Below are 21,704 nucleotides of genomic sequence, written 5' to 3'. Positions count from 1 at the left end.
GAAAAGTATGAAAATAGATAATTTAAAGTAAGACTGGTATGTTCAGAAGCAAGCTGAACATTTATCAAAAACAAGAGAAAATCAGACAAAAAAAAAAAAAAACCTAAGTGAAAATTATACAATCTTGTTCAAACCATTTTTAACATATGGAATACAGAACTGGGTTGAAAATTAAAAAAAAAAAAGTTAATCAAAGACTAGAAACCAATGATATAAGAATTCTGAGAAAATTAATATAGCATCCAATGAGGTACATTAGACGCTATAAGAAGTGATTGAGCGTTCATTATAGAATATAAAGGAACGTATATAGCACTATAGATACTAGATCCATACCCTTCAACTGCTGTACAACAGCAGTTGAAGGGTATTTCGAAAATATGTGTACATTATCAGCGATTCAGCTTATTTTCAGGTAGATATCTTAGATTTCTTAAGACGTGAACAAATTATCGTAAACAGGAAAGATAATTGCTCAAGCAGCCGTTTTAACTAAGATGATCGCGCATGTTTAATCTAAATACAAATGCAAGGTAACTAAATATTTAATCTAAATATTTAGGTTAAACCTGAGGGCCAAAGCATCTCTTTAGTTCCCTTCCTTCGTCCCTATCACGTATGTTTCTGGTAATTATCTGCTTTTGAACCTTGTTAATCTGTGGACCTTAATCCGATTAGTGTTCAAACGACCTTAGCTCTAATTGTCTTTATAATGAACAGACAGCATAAACAGCATCGAAGTGTGTTGACTCATTAAGAGCTATATTCTCACTATTGACTGCTTTTTATTTATTTAAGATTTCAAAATGAAAAGAAAACGAAAAATATAGTTGCTCATGAGAAAAATAAGAAAAGAAATGAATGAACATTTAAGCCACACTCACATATGAGGGAGACAGAAAGATATAAGAGCCTTTCTCTCAGCTCCCATGCAACTTTTTTAAAAATAAAACATGAATATGGGTTTTCATAGCATATCAATTACATAATATTCAGAAATGTAATTTTTAATTTATTTTTATTTTATAGCAGCGTCTTTAGTTTTAGGGCGACGAAGGACTGGAAATCAGTATCTATCCAGAGAAACCGAAGATGGCGACGTTCCAGCTCCAGGGACGAAATTTCGGTTGTTTACACGTAAAAATCGCAATAATTATGACATACTAACTCCAGAAGACGAAAGCACTATAAGAAATTCTCACTTTGATGCGAACTTAGAAACGAAAGTGATAATACATGGATTCTTAGACAGGGGTAAAGGATATACTGAATGGATGGTCGTAAGTTACTGATATATATATATATATATATATTTCTTTATTTTCTAAAGTAGGTCTTGAGTGGGTGATGTATAAACGATCATTTTATTTATAGATCACCACTTTTTTTAATTATTATAAAAATAAAATTGTACTGAAAAATTTCAATGTTAAAGTGAATTGGAAATCATCATTTTTATGTGAATCAGTCCCACGAAAGATTATAAATTTATGTTACCTACATATAGTGGGCAGTCTTGAAAGGCGTTCTTGAACTTTTCGATAGATGGCAGCACTATGCAATGTAAAGCAGCAATAAGGTCACTATTCGTACTCATTTGGTATAATCACTTAAGAACAAGAATCGTCCATCAGCCTATCCCAGAAAGTATAATTTACAGATGATCATACGAATGTCAATATTTATTCTTATCCAGCTAACCCTTGATCCCATTCACTTTGCTACTGTTGTAGCAGATTCAACATTTCGTGGATGGGATACAGGCAAAATAAATAACATAAAATTAGGCAGGAGGCTAGAGTTAATTAAACAAAAATCTACATTAGGATTTTTTTTTTAACTTTTAAAATATTTTCAGAAACATAATTCATAATAATTCACATCTTTGAACTTTTCGTTATTTATATTCAAAACTGATAGACATTTATTTCTCTAGTACCATGTTTTACCATTTATTCACTGACTTACATTTGAATGTTGAAAAGAGCGATTTCATGTTGTACATTTGTTGTAATTTATAAATCAGAGTACTCGACATACATTTAAGACAGAAAAAATATTTAACTATTTAAAAAATTAAATTAAAAATTAAAAGTATTTTTTCAAATGTTTAAACGAATTTCACAGGTTTCAAATCTATTAGATTGGACAAAGTATTTGATTCTTCTTTCCTAATTTGGGTGATCTATCTTTTTTTATCTTGAAATCGGCAATTTGGAATTTATTTTCTATTGGTTTTATAAAGTTGAATTCCTTATGAAAAGGATTTATTCATTTGTCTCGACTACGTTTACTGCTATCTTAACTGCATTTAGCAATAATGTTAGGAGCATTACTGGAAAAACCAAATGCAATTTATGATTTATGGAAATAAAACGAAGGCTCTAAAAGGTCAGATCAACTAAAATTTAAAATATCAGCTTACGGTGGAAAGGAATCCATTCGAAAAGCTTCACGAGAAACGAATATAGGAATAAAAAAAGGAAATAAGGGAAAATTCATCTCAATGATTTACGCGCCACTGCTGTATTACTGAAATCAGTTGAGATACTGTGTTTGAAATAGTTCATAATTCACATCACTATCATCTAAACAATCGCAAATTAATTAAAAATAAAACCTCACCTGTTTCGTTTTTGATGTTGAGCCACTTCTGAGTAAAAGGATGGCAGCATTGACTTTTTATTGTCATAAAAAAAAACTTTAGTTTCAGAGCTTTTCCAAATTGAAAGCTTGGGCTTTCAGTCTTACGAGGAACAATATTTCTAATCATTTCAAAAAACAGTGCGCTGCTAATTATAAGTCCTAAACATGTAAAATTTTTCTTTAGCTTAAAACAATGTCTGCTCTTAGAGATTGCCATGAAAGATTGAATTCTCTAAACTTGGTTGCATTTCCTTCACAGTTCGTAAGAATATTATATCCCTGGGCAAGACAGAAAAAATATTAATAAAGAAACAAAGCAATATAGTTTCAGAACATATTGCTATAAAATAATAAGTTAAATCTAAAAGCTAGCGCAAGGAAATACATCTGATAGTGTGTATAAGTTTTAATTTTTGTTATAAGTTATCAATAACTAATTAATGTACCCAAATTTACCCAAATTTATATTACGTTTCATCAGTTAGTGTTACCTTTATTCATTTTATTCTTATACTAAATCTGTAATATAACAACCTACTTCTAAGTTTCAGAAAGGCAGGACTTTCACAGAAATTTGAACATACGACATAATTTTCTGCGACATATATTCATATTCAGTAATAATTGATTTATTATTAGTTTTAAAAATTCATCAAAAATTCGATGTTGAATAACTAATTGAAGATTATGAGTCAGGTCAGTCATTTTCTACTTTTTTTTTGAAAGAACAAGAATATTTTCGATAAAGACCACGGTGTGAAAGAACCTCTGCTTTTTCCCCCTATCGAAAAGGGGGAAAAAGCTCGGAAAAAAAATAGTAGGATTAAACAGTTAAAACCTTAATCTGGACCAGTAGTCACGAAGAAAAACTAGGAATATAAAAAGAGATGGTTAAGTTTGGTTTTTCCTATCTTAATAATCTATTGTTGGAGTAACAGGATGATGATGATGCGTTTTAAGTCGTAAATATAAGAAAATGTAATGCTCCCACTATAGAAGTACTTCGCGCGCGCGTGTGTTTGTATGTTTTTTTTTTTTTTTTTTTGCGTTTTCCTCCCAATAGTAACCCTACCAAGAGGTAATTTATTCCTACATGCTCCATTGCATACATGCTTATATTACATGCAGCTTACAGTACTGATTAACATTTGTATTTATATTTTTGTATCAATTTTCTTATTTACATTTATATTTTTATATATACATATATTAACACTATATAATTCACACAATATCAGTAATTATGTTCGATTACAAGGACTGGAAGTTGATCTTATTGGCAAATTTAATTAATTCTATGTAATACTTTTCGATAAGTCTCCGTTTTGACACTGGCCACTTGTCTCTGGAAGTGATGACGTGCTGTATTAGGGGCATCCGGATGGAGTCCAATAGCTGACAGTCGTAAAGTATGTGTGGACTACAAATGCATGATGGTGATTCCAGGATGTGGAATCTGTGTAAGTAGTGTCTTAGTTTTCCATGTCCCGTTAGTAGCGTGGTGTGGTTAAACCTGGAGAAATGGCGTGTTTGTTTCAGCCGGAGTCTGCTTCTGATGCTAGGAAAAAATTCTTTTGTTGTTGATCCGTTTTGTGATGTTTTCCATTCTTCTTCCCACATGTCTAGGCTTTTCTCTTCTGGAAGCGTTTTTATAGCAGATTTCCAGTACTTTTGGGAACTTGTTTCTAGCCGTTCGTTTCTGTGTGTGTGTGTGTGTGTGTGTGTGTGTGTGTGTGTGTGTGTGTGTGTGTGTGTGTGTGTGTGTGTGTGTGTGTGTGTGTGTGTGTGTGTGTGTGTGTGTGTGTGTGTGTGTGTGCGTGCGTGCGCGCTCGCGTGTGTTTCCAGTTAAACTATTCTCTAAAACTGCAAAAATAATAATGTCGATCTTCATATTTCGGCATTTTAATTTATTTTGGAATTTGTAAATACAGTATCAGGCATGAAATAGTCTGAAATGAATGAAAGCTTCCCTCTCTCTCTTTTAAATAATGAACACTAACTCCGATTTTTGATGCTCTCCTTCTACCAACAAGGTTTTGATAGGATTCAAATAGTCTGACTGGGCCTAGTGACAGGGGCGCGCCGGCCATATGTGCAATGTGTGCGACGCCCACAGGCGCCAGGATAGTAAAGGCGCCAAAGAGGAGGAAATACTTAAAAAAAACAACGTTTTTTTAAAGTGATTTTTTTATTGGAGGGGGGGGGAGGGATAAGGGCGCCAACTAAATTTTTGCACACAGGCGCCGGATACTACTGGCGCGGTCCTGCCTAGTGACCTTGCCCTATCTCTTCCCTACAGTGTGTTGTTCATTCTTTTGGATAGAATGATGTTTTTCTTAAATTTCTTGAAAGCAAGAGGATGCATGTGTCCATACATCTGGCGATTGCATATAAGCATTTAGAATTTTTTTTAGCGTTTTTTTATTTTTTTATAATATGGTTCCCACTTACGAAAGGTTGTATACATTAGCAGCGTGAAGGATTTTTTTATTCTATTTTTATTATATATATATTTCTATATATATATATATTTTCATAATCCGGAAACCTTGCTCTAGAGGCCAAACATGGAACTTTTTCAAGCCACTTCAGGCCTCCAATAAGCATGGGAGGTGGTCTCACACTGGACGATGAACAAACATCCATTCTCACGGACGGATTCAAACTCGCGATCTGCTGTTTGGGGAGCAGTACGCTAACCACTCGGCCAAACCGGCTGGCAACTGATAAAAGAGTCTGTCATTGGCAGATCTCCTAATGCCTCAGCGTTCCTGCGCTACACTCAACATTGCTCAAAATCGGCGGTAAACTATCTCATCAAACTAATTTTGTCCATATGATTAATGTGCCCATGTAAATCTCAGATAATAAGTCTTTTAGTATCTATGCACGTTGATACGTAAGTATCGTAACTACTTCACTGTTATTTAATATTATTATATCAATATTATAGGCTTAATCAGCGCCGGCGCCTAGTCTTTTTCTTGTGTGTGTGATTAATGTTCGGCACCTTTCCAAAAAAGTTTTTTTTTTTTTTTTTTGAATATAGTGTGAATAAAACGAACAGGATATGAAAAACAAATAAAACCCGCTTTACAGTATAATGTTACCTACGGATTAGTCCTGCTTATACAAATTTTTTTTTACACGGAATTCAACAATTAATCATAAGTTGATTTATGATACATCAAAAAAAAAAAAAGAAAAAAAGAAGAACTATTTTAGGTATATTTTCGTAAATTTTAATCAAAAATTACACTGATATCATCGGGTCCAGGATACAATTTCAGAATTTATTTGTTCCTTTCCGGGAAAATCTGAAGGGGTCCGAACGGAAGACGACGTACATTCATAATTATATGTACCATTTTGTACCATTCGTTGTTCGTTTAAACTCTTATCTCATATTTTTTGACATCTTTTAGACGCCTTTTCTTCTTCTTCTTCGGCGCCTGTGTATATTGCACACTTCGCACACGCCACCATACGGCTCTGGGCATAATAATAATAATAATTATTATTATTTAAAACAAACTTATAATTTGTCAACTTAATCTTTTAATGCTGGTTAATGATCTGGAGGCTAATTATCAATGAATACAAACTGAATATATGTGTGTACTTTTTTTTCTACTTTCCTGAATATTTACCTAATTCAATGCGAATACAGTAAAGAGATACTGTGTATATCTATTTAAAAGTTTTTTTTTTTTTCAATTGCTGTTTTCGTTAAATAATATATAGAGGATCTTTTTGTTCAAAAGATATGAACGAAAAGAGAGAGAGAGAGAGAGAGAGAGAGAGAGAGAGAGAGAGAGAGAATAGTCTGTTGTTTCTCCGTAAAACATAGCATCATATTATTATTACGTGACGCCTCCAAAGAGTCCAAGGACTCATCGCGAGAGGGCACTTCGCCACACATCTCACCGTCTCCCCCACGACTTATTCTCCTACTACGGTCTACACATCTACCATCAACGCCATCTACCGCCCATCACCACCACTAACAGTTTAATGTCCGAAACTTGTTCTTAAGGCTAATTTGCCTGTACGCGGGATGAAAACCTCAAGTTTCCAGAAGAACAAAACCCCTGCTACTTCCTTAGGAGATCAGCTAACTAACCATCAATTGAAAAAGCCCATATAAAGATTCCTCTTGTCAAGACGAGAATTACATGGGCACTGCGTAGATGTAACGCCAATTAAAAGATTCCTCTTGTCAAGACGAGAATTACATGGGCAGTGCATAGTAACGCCAGTTAAAAGATGGCTGAACGACTAGAAAAAAAAATATGTAAGTGCACGCAGAGTGATCAAATTTGTGCATGTACTACACTAACAGAAAATTATCACCAGTTGGTAAAGGTATACGGAGGACACGTTATATCACAAAAACAGACTTCAGTTGGATGCAATACCTTGCCAACAGTATGATAGATGCAACTTATCAGCAACACAACCGCCTAGGTATTTCCATCAGGGACAATGTTTGTCAGCAAATATCTTAACCAGAGAAAGAAACAAATGTTAAATGAAGTATCACTTATCTAATATTAAACCTAGATCTTAATATTTCACTGGTAAATGTTCGCAACATTGTTCCCAACCTAAGATCTTATTATAATATGCTTTTAAGGATAAAACACGGAGTAAATTAAATTCTTATTAACTGTAATATTTTTATAGTAACACTTGGTATCTAAAATAAAGACTATCGAGAATGTTAAGAATTACAAAAATCAAGTCGCAAATAAATTATGCCGAAGTATATGTAGCGACGTCAAAAATAAAATAAAAATAATGAATATATTTATTTATGTCTAAATAAACACACGTAAAACCACAGTAATAGGTTTTTTAATACGTAAATATTTCGTCCTAAGTGTCTTAGGACATCGTCAGTACAGATGAGAACAATACTAGGAATAACAATAGGGCGCATGAATACAATGGAATCCAAATGCGTGCAGCAGCGCTTTCTACCGCTAAAAAAAATTTATTTGTGTTTATTTTCTCTCAAGAATAACTGTTCCAAAGATACTAAAAAAAAAAAAAAAAAAAGCTTGTAATAATGTCACAACACGCAATATCGTCCTTTTTTAGTTAAAAACATTTCTCATTCTTCACCGGGACAGATGCCAAGGTGGGATAATGGCATAAAAGCATATTTTAAAAAGCTGATGTTTAGAGTATTTAGGGAGGAGCACACTCTCAAAGCATTAACAAACTATTGGAGTAGTTATTTTATTAATGTAATAGATGTGTTGTTTATGTTCCACGAGAATAGTAAAATGACAAGATGTAAAATACAGTAAAATGAAATCAAAGTTAAATAATTTATGACATTTATCCTAATACTAAATGAACTATTTCATTCCTGAAGTAATGCTTGGAATTTAAATTTCCCACTTTGCAGAGAATGAAGAATGCATTTTTGAAACAGGGAGATTATAACATCGTTCTAGTGGACTGGAGTCTTTATAATCGTCTTCCATACGAGCAAGCTGTGGTTAATGCGGAAAAAGTAGGAAAGGAAGTAGCACTTCTCATAAAGTCTTTTCAGGTAAGACGAACGACATTCTTTATACTTCAATAAATTAAAACAAGCATGGACTTCTTTTGTCTCATGCGTGGTTCGTGACATGTCACTATTTTGGTAAAAACTGCATACTTTGATTACTTTGGATGAGAAATACGGGCCAAGGTAAAATGTGGACTTCTCATATATGTACGCCTAATAAAGTTAATCTGACTCAATGACACTCAGAGGAAAGATTTATGATTTGGAGGAAAAGTCATAAGATAATGCTATTCAGTCATTTGGAGAGAACCAAAAGATCACGCTAGACATTTTTTTTTTATTTCTGTTTAACTAATGCATCTAAATTTTCTATGAAAAACAAAACGTTTTGATATTGTACCCAAATTTTAGGGGAAATATTAAAAGACAAAAACTTGGAAAAGAGGTCGCTAAAATAGAACTTAATCATTCAGAAATATTGTCGAGGAGTTTGAGGGAAACAATAAAACTAAAAATTAAGAGCTAGTTGTTTAATTTTTAACGAAGTATCACAAGATGGGGACTGGATGTCACTGAAGATACACTTCCTTTCATTATCGCCATTGATATCTTTCTCGAAAAAAGTTGGTGAAGTGAATGAGTAAGCAGAAGAAATGGGTTTAGGGCCAGGTAATGCACATCTCCAGAAAATGGAATGCTATCAAGACGTGCGACTACTGCTAGTTTCTTCAAAGGGAAATGCGAAGTGCTTACATGCGAAATGAAAGTGCTTATAAATCTGTGTTCATTTTAAACATTCATTTTTTATTTTTACTTATTGCAAATATAGGAAAATATACAAGTACTTGAGTATTGGCTGTTCATATTCATTTTACAAGATTTTTTTTTTTTTTTTTTTTTAAATTGACAACTTTTTTAAAAAATTCTTTACAGTACCTAGCTAAACTTATATTTTAGTATACTTGTAACAAGAAAATCTGAAGTGTTGGAACATAACAAGTTCCAGTTTTAATTTATATGATCCAATATACATAGAATCTACCTATTCTGATCCAAGAAGCTAATATCACTATCAGTCATCAAGAAAAGAGTAAAAAGGAGAGTTATTCACTGAAGCACATTGCTGCCCTAATAAGTATGTACAACTTGTATTACAATATCGGATACTCATGGAAAAATCGTGATTTAATGCTATCTAATTATTTACATCTCAGAAGGCCACAGAAACATACCGAAACGCAATCAGATTACTGATGCGGTTAACAGTAGAAGATTATCATCTTCATCATTATCATCATCGGGATATTAATGGTTATGAGACCAGACCGGCTTGACTGTTCTGCAGTATGAAAAACTTGAGTTTCCGGGCCAAAATCCTGAACTTCTGTATGAGACCCGTTAACTGAACTTAGATTAAGAGAATAGATATGAAGGTTCTATGAGATGGTATTCGAACCAGGTTTTTCCCAACCCAAGGGTATCTCGTTGCAGAACTAAGCTACGAAAGCTCCGGTATTAGTAGAGAAAGATATTTAAAAATAACACCATGAAGTTGGATACCAATAATTAATTTTAGTTCAGTAGGGAAACAAAGGAACTATGCGTGTCTTCATGTTGTTCTAAGCTGTATAATGATTTTGCTACGTTGAAAAAGTCGTCTGTATACAGCTGGAGAATCGTTCAATTCTATTCGCCATCTGATTACTTATATCCACTTTCAATTATTATTATTTACAGAAATACTCAGCGACTAATCATGGTTTACTCTAAGAGAGGTTTTTATACCCCCCCCCCCCCGACCAAAACAGGTTAAATGAGACACTTAAGTAATACATAGACAATGGAATTTAAATACCATAGAAATATTCCTTTTAATCGCGCAACAGAGAATTCAACTTAAATATCAGAATTTTTTTTATCTGACCCCCCCCCCCCCATGAAAGGTTTTAGTAAACCTTTACTTCATTAGTATTGTGAGTGGACCAAGGATTTTTTTAATAATAATTTTTTGTATAATTTATTTATTTTTACATAGTCCGGAAACTCTGCTATACAGACGAACATGAAGCTTTTTTCAATCCACTTCAGGTCTCCAGTAAGCAGGATGGTGATCTCCCACCAAATGATAAAATTTATCTCTCATTTAATGACAATCACAAACATCCATGTCCACGGTAGCATCTATGATAACTACTTGGCCAACTAGGACGGCTAATATGGAATCTGGAACACTGATAATCGATTTCACATTATGTGTTCCACATAATATGGAGCACTCCTCTAAAGACTAAACACGGAATTTTGTGAAGCTACTTCAGGCTTACAACGAGGGTGATGGTCTAATTCCAGGCAAGAGATGAACATCACTTACCATCTAAAAGTGCATTAAAGCAAGCTTTAAATATATATTTTTCTCCTACTTTCTTTATTCTCTGAGGAAATTAAATTATATAAGTTTATATTACGAAATATGTATGCATAACGGCCCACACTTTTCTACGAACCACGTGAATACTCAGGTGTAATGTGTAACATAAGAGCCATCTAATGGTATTAATGCTGTATTTCACAAATCTTCTCCTTTCAATAAAACTGACATTGTAGCCAGCCGAACTTGTGAAGTTAAAACTCTGTGAAGAGTAGTCATGAGATAAAGTATTCACATATCCTTATTACTAATCTGTAACGAAATATTCCGTGCTTGTCTTTAGTTTATTCATGATGCCATTAATCAAGATAAATAATAGATTGCAATATTGATGGTACACATTAGCTGCACTGCCTGGCTGATCATAGACCATCAACCTATGTAAACTGCTCCATAATGATAATATGATGTACTAAACTAGAATCTATGTTTCTTCTAGACCACCTTTAATGCCAACCCAGAAAAATTTCACATCTTAGGTCACAGTTTGGGGTCACATGTTGCGGGATATGCTGGAGCAAATGTTAGGAATCTTGGAAGAATTACTGGTAAGTTGTGGAAACATCATATTACTCTTTTTAAGTAGACTACTGAATTTGTCAGCTTTCGGTCCAAAGATGGGATGCGAAAAGTATTTTTTAATCCTTCTAATTGAAAGGAAATATTTGATTTTTTTTTTTTCATTCATATCCCAGCAAGTTTAAGCACTAAATTCGTAAAGCAAAAATGACTCGTTAAGATTTATGTAATTGATACGAAGCTAAATATACTATAATTTGATACATTTAAAAATTATGATAGTGACTAAAATTAATAAAATACAATTTCGCGTGTTTGAAGATGGCATCTGTTGGTATCAGATATATTACTTGGAGTCAAAACTTCTGTCTTATTGAACGTTTTCATAGCCAAGAGTTCGCAAATCGTTGAGAGCCGCTCAAACACACGAATCTGTATTTTATTAAATAATATAATTCCAATTATCCTAACTATTTTACGGTATACTTTTCCTCCAATCTAGTGATATATAATTCCAATTATTGTTACTATTTTACTGTATACTTTTCCTCCAATCTAGTGACATACACTGAGTTGCTGGTTTATTTGAGATACCTGCTTAATAGTGTGTTGAATAGCGGTGAGCCCTCACACTCTGCCTCGATACGTTGAGAGGTCGACTTCGCGAAGTTCCCAAAAAGTTTCATTTATTCCTCCCTCCCCAGACGACGTGACTACAACTAGTAACAAGCTCTTCTGCGTAGTGCAGATCGAGTAGAATCTGTCGTTTATTTTAAGGTTAAGTGCTATGTTACTGAGAAGCAATACCTTGTAAAACCTATAGTTTATTATTTATATTTTCTCTCCCCACAAACTAGGTAGACTGCAAAGTTAATTCAGTACACCATGTTCTTTAAGCTGGGAAAATCTCCCAGAGGAGCATTCATAATTTTCTGGACGCTAACACTTGCTTCAAAGAGGAAATCACTCACGTATTTCATTAGCTTTCCATACCTTTTATTTATTTATTTTTTTTATAATCGCAGAACTGCATATTAAGAACTAAGTTTCCTAAGGGTTTGACTATGAACTTTTTCTATTCAGATGTTCTCCCTTCTACAGGGACCATGTAAGGTGAATACGTTCAAGTACAGAACCGGAAATTAATTTTTCTACTACGACAATGCTCCACCTTTCTCTTCTTTTTCAGTGGATTTATCTAAATTTCTGGACAAAAAACTTATCTTTTGTCGTAAAAAATGAACCACAGAGGGAGGGCGGTACGCTAAAAAAGCTATCCAGCAGAACTAAGTAAATTGACCGACAGAGACTGTCGAGAGTTGAAGTGGCTACAGTCCTCGAATACATCACCTTATGCTGAGAGAGAACTGTATACAGTCGTTGTCCGCCAAGTAACATTTGGAGTGGTTTGCTTATCGTTCTTAAAGCATAAACAGTGCAAACAGGTTCTGTGGATGGACCACTAGAGCGATATATACTCTGTTCAGACACGAAGGTCGAGTTTTAGTTTGGAGAACTGAAACTCGACCTTTGTCCCAAGTGTCAATTAAATGTTACCTACAACAGTGCATGATTTCACCAATGAAGTTCGGAGAAGGGGGGGGGATGTTTTTACAGGGTAGAGCTACTTTTCGTGATTTGGATTAGGACTGATGGTTAGTCTAACAAAAGCACAATGTCATGTGATATTTGGGAAACTGTATGGTACTTTTACTCTGATGTCAAATGATTACAATCCAAAACGATGTTCGGACATAAATTTTGTATGGATGTCAACAAGCGAAAAGGTATGACTAACCGAGAAATTGGGACTACTACGACCGTTTTTTAGAAACAAGAATATAATCATCTTTATCGCTGCCTATGCTCAATATCTGGGTGATAACATCCAAAAGACATGCCTACTTCATGACAACGCACAGCACACAGTTCAGTAATCTGGTTCAACAACACATGGATTACAGGAAATGCAGTGCCGGATACAAGGGAGGAGAATTCTTCCACACCTCCCAGAAAAGTGAAATGGATAACTGAGAAATATTCAAGAACTATATACAAGAGTCAGTATACTGTCAATTTCAATAGATACCATAATTCGTTATTTTGTGTACTTAAGGCAGAAAACATAAATCAGGACAAGTTTCACTACCATTCAATTTTGCTCTAGGAAAGAATAAGGTAATGTAAAAGAGATATACTGGATTAAAATATCTATTAAGCAGGTTTTTTTTTTTTTTTGAGCACTTTGAAAGTTACATGCATCAATGAATAAAGTATAATACACCCCATTTAGTATGGGTTCAGTGGAAAGGCATCATCGTATCGGTAAACGATAGTCGTTGTTATGCATTGTATTGCAAAAAAAAAAAATAATAAAAATAATAATAAAAAAAAAATAAATAAATAAAAATAAAAAATAAATTAATAATAATAATAAAAGCAAAATCATTACATAAAATGTTCGAATTTTACATAAAAATGGATATTTTAGAAAAAAAAACAGTAATTGCTATTTCATAAACAGGTCTTGATCCTGCCGGTCCATATTTCTATCGAACCACACCCACAAGACGACTAGATAAGAGTGATGCACAGTTTGTTGATATCATTCATACAGATGGTGGAACCGGACTTTTAGAAGGTAAGCGAATATTTACAATTTATTTCACAATCAGTGAAATAACCTATCCCATTAAGTGTAAAAAGAAGTTTTTGTTGTTTTCAAATAGTGATGCCGTACCAGATTTGCGGCTGAGAGAAATACACTTTTCAAGCAATGGTTGCTATACTTTATCCAATTTCCCAATGTTTTTGATTCTTACCGGACAGAATCAAGTGAAGTTTTGGTTGGTAATATTATTAATCTCATATGTAATAAAAAAAAAAAAGGCGTCTAGTGACGTCAAATAGCCAACTACCGACGTAAAAAAGTGAGCGTCAAGTTCCCGAGGATGTAGGGCTTAGCTGAAATATAAAAGCAACTACTTGGTTGACCTTTTTAATACTGTAATTAATGATATCCATCACTTTTATTCGACGGAGGTATTCGACAGGATGCGGTACCCTACTTTTGAAGAGATAAAATCAGTTCATAAGAATAATAATATTACAACTCAGAGCATTTTCAAAACAGAGAAAAACACAAAAGTGTTTTCTTCTTCTTTCACATACTCAGATCGCATCAACCGATTTGACAAAATTTGGAATGCACTTGTCCTCCACGTTGCTGAAAAGCCCTGAAAAATTTAACCTATTGGAAGAAACTGAAAAGGGTGGTGGTGGGGGGGATTTCCTCAACAGATACCTGAACATATTGCATGGTTTCACCGATTTCAACTAAATTTGAAATTCAGCTGTTTCTTGCATAGCTTAAGGTGCTAGAAAACTTTAGTCCGATTGGTATGAAGCGAAATGATTTTTTTAAAGAGAGAGTTGGAGTCCTTTGGGAGAAAATATAACTTAAATTCCTCTGAAATATCAAGCCCAATCACAATAAAATAGTTGAGAGAGAGAGAGAGAGAGAGAGAGAGAGAGAGAGAGAGAGAGAGAGAGAGAGAGAGAGAGAGTCGGATACCTCGCAAACACCGCTACAACTCATGTTGCTCAAGCGATTTCAACCAAATTTAGAATATAGTTGTTTATTAGTTCTTTGATATCCCTTGTTAATTTCCGCAAAGTAAGTAGAAATAAATAAAATGTAAACAGCGCTACAGGCTGCATCTTCATCATATAACCGATTTCGTTCAGTTATTTGATGAACTGTTTTGCTTCTCTAAAAACTAAGTTATATAAAATATCTCATATGCCAAAAACGTGAGCCAGGTACTAAAAAAAAGGACATTATATGCAATGTAGAAGAGGCTATGTATATGGCCTGACAGTCTTTTAATTGTCGAGAAATATAAATTTCTCTCTGAAATTCGAGTAGTAATAACGATAGCAACAACATCACCAATTGCTAGAAAATAAAGTAACTACTTTTAAATTACGATTTTTAATCATATGAGATCTGAAAAAAATCTGAATATTAATCGAAGTAAAATATCGCATTTTTTTTTTTTTAAATCCACTTCTCTGTCTATCAAAAAATCGTTTAGTTTGACGTTGATAGCAGGCTCCATTACTAAACTGAAGACTAAAATTTATTATTTCAAGTTATCGTTGAAACGAAGTTTTGGATTATTCCTGAAAGCGAAAAAAGTTTGTTGCGAATAAACTTTCAACAAACAAAATAGGCAGGACTATAACACTTACCTTCCCTGAGCATCTCTTGATATGGGCTTTTTTTTTCTCTTTTTCTTTTCCCTTTTGAATGTACTTCTCAGATATTACATGCAAATTGTTTCCAAGTTCGGGATTTAATTACTGAAATCAAAGGGGGGGGGGGGGAACAACTTCCTGAAGGAACGATCGAATCGAAATATTATGAAGATGCAAAAATATTTCTCAAGTTAGAATTATCGTAAGTAAGAATTAATTTGAATCATAATTATTTACTACTCGACACAAGCAGATATAATTCTTGGAGGAAACATTATTTCCATGATTTAAATATTTTAAATCGTACAATTTAGCAGCAAAGGAATAATACAATTGCACGATAATATAAAAAGATTTCCAACAGTTTCCTTAAAAAATGAAGAAATAAATTAGTCTATATTTATTTCTGATAAACTGTTGAGCTTATTAAGAGTAGGATATTTGCACTTCTTATTAACATAACTGTGGGCATCTATAACATAAAATACTGTACATTATTGCTAGTATCAGAATGCTCGTTTAAAATTTATCCTACTTATTCTGCATATGCCTAATATATTTTACATCCGATTATAGTCATAATTTTCATTTCGGATTTCATTTTTTAAACATACCATCCATGATAAAGAATGAAACATTTTCGCATAGCAATTACATGCAGTCAACATTATACATTTACTCTGAAACTGTTTATATACTATACTTTTCTTTACGCAGGATTAGGCATAATGGAAGCGATTGGACATGCCGACTTTTTCATTAATGGTGGAAAAGAGCAACCTGGGTGTAGAGAATCTAAGATTCCTACATTTTTACAACGAGGAATCGTTGAGGGTAAGATGTTTTTTGGTCTTTTCAATTTTGTAGCAAAAAGAAAATAAAACGTACCACTTACTGTAACAATCGATAACGTACGAAGTTAAGCCTAATTTTATGAAATATTTATAAATGACTAGGCTAACTGCTTAAACTATTTAAAATATATATTCACAGATATCGTTTAAAATCACAATAACAGATAAAAATTAGAATACACTGCACGAAAAACAAGTAATAAATAAATAGTCAACATACCTAAAAATCACATTTTTTTGAAAGTTACATGTTCACCGACATTACAAAATTACAAATCTTTTAAACTTAACGCTTTTCTTAGTACTGTTTAAAAGTCACCTAGCGGCAAGAATTTGCCGACAAAAACAGTAATAAAATATTACTTTTAATTAAATCAATGAAAATAATTTATTATGCAAATATTAATACAGCAATTTTTTTTCAATTTTTTATTCAAGGAACTATAAATTTACTTATCTGCGACCACCTACGTGTTGTGGATTTATATATATCTTCTATTAATCAAAAAGATTGTGCTCCTGTTGGAATAACATGTCCAGATTGGGAAAGTTTTGCTGATGGTAGATGTGGTGATTGCAGCACAAACGCCACTAGATGTGCCGAAATGGGACTTAATGCCGACAGGCAAAAATCTCTATATGCAAACAAATCGCCTCAGCGATATTTCATGAAAACGAGCGGTGATTTTCCATACTGTTGTAAGTAAAGTTTTATATTTTTATTTATATTAAATTACCAGACATAATGCTAATTTAGTTATTCGTTAATTATGAGAGTGAACCTTACTTTAATATGAGTATAATTCAATCAATAGTTGAATTGCTATTTAACGAACAAATATACTCTCTTAACAAAATTATATAATGGTAATATAATTGCTATATGTCTCTAAGTTCTCTTAACTGAAACAAGCAATGGTTTATGCAATTTAATGTTGCTAATTTTCTTATACTTTATGTTAATTGTGCTAATGTGAATAAAGATATATTATTCTTAATACCATTTATTAAAATAAATAATAAATCGTCTAAATTCTTTCATTCTCCAAAGGAAGCACTCTTTTAGTCCTGACTTTTGGAAAATAGGTAGATAGCTGTTCTTCCCCATCACTCTCCATTTAGTGCAGTTTTTGTGACTCGCTTGCTAGATGAAAGGCGAGGTTTCTAATTATAATTAGTATTATTTATTTCTATGCACTCCTGGGTCTTTGGTCACTTTTAGAGAGTTGAAGGAATGAAAACTGAAGGGGGTTTTTTTTCGGAAGAAAAAGCCTACTCACTTGCACCAAAATGATAAAATAAATATCTGCAAACAGCTGTAATTTGAGAATAATCAGAAATGAAGCTGATGTTGTGGCTTTGCAAGAGGACTTGAATGTGCTGGATAAATGGGCAAGTGATTGGGATTACCAGTTCAATGTTGCTAAATGTAAAGTTTTGAAATTTCTGAAGCAAAGATGGGATGCAGATTATAGAGTTAGTGGCAGTTCTTGAAAGAAGTGGTGGAGTTGAAGGATCTGGAAGAGATTGTGGACAAGGGCCTAAAATTTTGGGGACACATTGCGAGAATCGTGAAGACAGGACAATGGATTATGGCAATGATGCGGAGGACATTAACGTGTAGAAGTCAGGATGTTATGGTTCCACTGTATAAGATTCTGATTAGAGACCACATATGGACTACTGTACACAGATATGGTCACCTGGTTTTTAAAAGGATAAAGAGATATTGGAAAAGGTCTTGAGACGATTTACTAAGATAGTTTCTGATCTCTAGAATGTTGAGTATGAAGACAGGGTGAGGAAATGTAAATTACACAGACTAGTGGATAGGAGGAGGAGAGGATTTATTGAGACATAAGTTTCTGGTCTCTAGAATATTGAGTATGAAGACAGATTGAGGAAATGTAACTTGCACAGACTAGTGGATAGGAGAAGTGGGAGTGTGATTGAAAGACATAAGTTATTAAGCGGTTGTTACCAGATTAATGTGAATGATGTATTACATAGAATGGGGAAGAACAAAGGTAAAAACAAGAGGTCATTTGGGAAAGCTGTATGAGGAGTAAATTTTTTACATCGAGAGTTGTGTAGGAATCGAATGCATTGCTTGAGAGTGTTATGAATGCGGAGACAGTGAACACATCTAAGACACTGTATGATAAGCTGTGTGTGTAATAGTGGAACCTCCCACGATGAGTCACTTGACTCCATGGAGGTCTGATAATAATAATAATAATAATAATAATAATAATAATAATAGGCTTAGAAAAAATTTTCTCTAATCAATTATTAGAATCAAATTTGCTTGTCTTTCTAGATTTATCATCTGAAGATCTAGCATCATTAAAGTTACCATGAGGCTAGAATATTTAATTTTGTTTTGCTATGTAATTATATATAGTAAAAATTCACTTTGTAAAAATACAGAAAAGATCGATGTTTGAACTCACATTTTGCACATGTTAATCCAAGTGTTAGGATTTAAGCCACGAGATGGCAGCAGATGTGTGCCATGCTCTCTCTCTCTCTCTCTCTCTCTCTCTCTCTCTCTCTCTCTTTTCTTTTGAAAAACCTTGATCAACTGTTAAGTTGAGTTCACTATCAGGTGAATTGACAGGTATTAGAAAAAGTTAGGGTAATAGAGCTCCGGCTACTTCCTTTGGGAAATGAAAGGTGTTAGGGGATTTATTTATTTTTATAGGCGATAGCTCTGGGGGGGAAAAATGGTAACCAAATTCATTGCTTTCCAGTTGCTTTTTTTTTTTTTTTTTTTTGCTAATTGTAGAAGAATACCGTATGCTATCCATGTCACTCTGTAAAAAAATATTCATTTTATTATGATTACAGTGTTTTTTTTAATGTAATGTTTCAAATTTGCGTGCAATATATTAGAACGCTACTTTTTATTTCAATTCATATTAATTTGTAATATTAATATTCATCGCATTAATCAAGTGATTAATTTATTTATATACCTTGAAGATACTTACTGAGAATTTGATGATAATTTTTAAATTCTCAGTGTTTTTTAAACCTTTATTAGTATTTACCTGACAAAAAACAATACTAATTTTTTACTATATCTATGTAAGTCGTTTATGTGATCCTTTAAATATGGATATAGCTCTACGTATTATATGGTGTCATGATTTATATTTGCATTATTTGTCTATATCACAATGTGTTTCTGTTTATAGATATAAACATAAACTTATAGATAGCAGCTTATAGATAAACTTGTAGATATAAGCTATGCTTATGTTGATGTTTACATAGAAAAAACTAACATTGTGACGTTCTCGCGACTGTACTAGAATATAGAGTAAACGAATGAATAGATGCTGTCCAAAGATATCTTAACTGCAATATTTTGTGCTAACAGCTTCTGCTATCTCTCTCTCTCTCTCTCTCTCTCTCTCTCTCTCTCTCTCGAGGAGTATTACGTTAATTTCAAATGCATCAGTGAAATATTTATGATCGTTTTTGGTCAAGTTAATACAAACTGAAACTAATCATGGACTACTACGTAAAGTGCGTTTGCAATAATACCAGAATGCTATACAAAATATATAAAACACACATACTATAAAAGCATCCAAAAGTGGATTTTAAAAATAGACAAATTGATTGCATAAATATGTAAAACGCCTTTGAAACAGATTTTATAGTTTCAAAGGAAACTATAAAATTTTCCGAAAATGATTTTATTAATAATCGTTAATATCGACTTTATTAAAGTCGATATTAAGAAGCAGAATGTAAGCAGTAATCGTTTAGAGAATAGAATAGATATAAAGCTTGTGACCAATACAATTAGTTTAACTCTGAAACACAATAAGGTGATTTCGTTGTAAATTAAAAAGAAATTAGCGGAAATTTATAATAAATCCTATGATGGCCTTATCTCACTTGAAAGAGTCTGGTTCCTTGACTAACATATACCAGCCACTGAATTACAAACTTCGCAGATATCAGTGGTTTCTATATAGGCATGCGACTGCCAATACAGATCCTTTTCACTTCCCTGCACATAGTTCGGTGAGATATTGGCCAGGAGCAGACTTTATTAAAAGCTTCGGTCAGTTTCCACACAAGAAATTCTGTTTGTCCGCACAGACAATCTAGTTCCTGACAGACTATCTCAGAGCAACCGTTACGCCTCTTAGACAAGCAACGTAGGTATTTTTCTACTCATAAAGCACCCAGGATTTCTCATTTATTGAGACACCCATGAGCCCATTATTGAACTCGGAAAGATCTTTTGTTTTCCCATTGTGATCAAAACTATTGACGATTACTGACCAGCAACATTCTTAAATAGTTGCCTAGAACACGTGGTGACGCACGTGACCAAATATTTTGCATATAAGCTGCGCAAGTGACGTTTACGTACATCTTCATAAAGGTTTTTAATTTAGTGGTTGGTATGTGTATAAAGGTTTTTCAAATGATATTGAGATAAGTTAGGGGGTGGAAAACTTGCGAACTCAGTATATATTTGTCTGTCAATCCTATCTCCTCTGAGGATAGGATTAACCACTCTATCTTATCCTAAATTAGGATCATTAACCTAGTTATTTTGCTGAAGCAAGCAAATGGACATAATCCACTAAGGAAGGATGAGATATACGATATATATCCATATCGTATATCTCGTCTTGTATTTTGTTAAGAATCCGATATTAAAAGAAATGAAAGTTTCATTTTTTTTTTCTGTGACAGGGTGATTTTACACTCCTGTTTTAAATTTCAAAGATATAGCCATACCTAAAAATGTGGCAGTACTAATGTTGCCAAACTGCAGTGCACATAGAAAAGCACATTGTGAAGAAAAAAGGATGAATTCCTTGGTAAACTGGCAAAAGAAATAGTGGAATGAACGTAAGTACCTTATTCAAGTTTGAGAGTCATACCATTGACAATTTCTCACCTACAAAAATTACTAGTCGGTGTCCGATGGCAGTACCTGCATTCTTAAAAGATTCCCGCAGTTTATCAACCATTCCCCACTGGTGTAAAGTAGAGAAAGGATTTCAAATGACTGCACAAGTAATAAAAGAATTGAAGTCACGTAACCTAGGAGACCATATACTGTAATTGGCGTAGTTCTAGATTCATCTTTCAGGAAACCTACGATCAAAACACTTTTACACCTTACGAGTACAGCGTAGTGGAATTCTGTGAACTGCATGTTTCTTTCATGCAAAGGAAACGTCAGCGAGCATATTATTATTATTATTATTATTATTATTATTATTATTATTATTATTATTATTAAGAGAGATCTCCGGGGAGTCAGACTCATCGAGGGAGGCCACATACTACACACATCAGCTATCATACTTATTCTCGAATTCATTCACACTGCTTGCACTCAAAACACCCAATGGCAATCCATTCCAATCACTCACCACCCTATGAGAGCAAAATCTAGTCCTCACCCCCTTTCTTAGCGGCCTTCATTCTCAGCTCC

At 33.5% G+C, this 21,704-nt stretch overlaps 1 protein-coding gene across 1 annotated transcript in view; it reads left to right on the top strand.

Moving 5' to 3' along the window:
• The window catches only part of LOC150103393 (pancreatic triacylglycerol lipase-like), a 60,025-nt gene that overhangs the window by 16,831 nt on the left and 21,490 nt on the right, over positions 1-21,704 (top strand). Inside the window, exons 2-7 of the mRNA XM_090398358.1 lie at positions 1,030-1,280; positions 8,063-8,209; positions 11,035-11,143; positions 13,639-13,755; positions 16,092-16,208; positions 16,667-16,927. Coding sequence (XP_090254484.1) covers positions 1,030-1,280; positions 8,063-8,209; positions 11,035-11,143; positions 13,639-13,755; positions 16,092-16,208; positions 16,667-16,927 — 1,002 coding nt within the window. The remainder of the gene's footprint in view (positions 1-1,029; positions 1,281-8,062; positions 8,210-11,034; positions 11,144-13,638; positions 13,756-16,091; positions 16,209-16,666; positions 16,928-21,704) is intronic.

This window comes from Typopeltis vanoorti, chromosome 9, assembly GCF_054136105.1.
Source record: "Typopeltis vanoorti isolate ZY-2024b chromosome 9, IOZ_Tvanoo_1.0, whole genome shotgun sequence".
Taxonomy (NCBI): Eukaryota; Metazoa; Arthropoda; class Arachnida; order Uropygi; family Thelyphonidae; genus Typopeltis; species Typopeltis vanoorti.
This window is presented reverse-complemented; position numbering and strand designations above follow the sequence as displayed.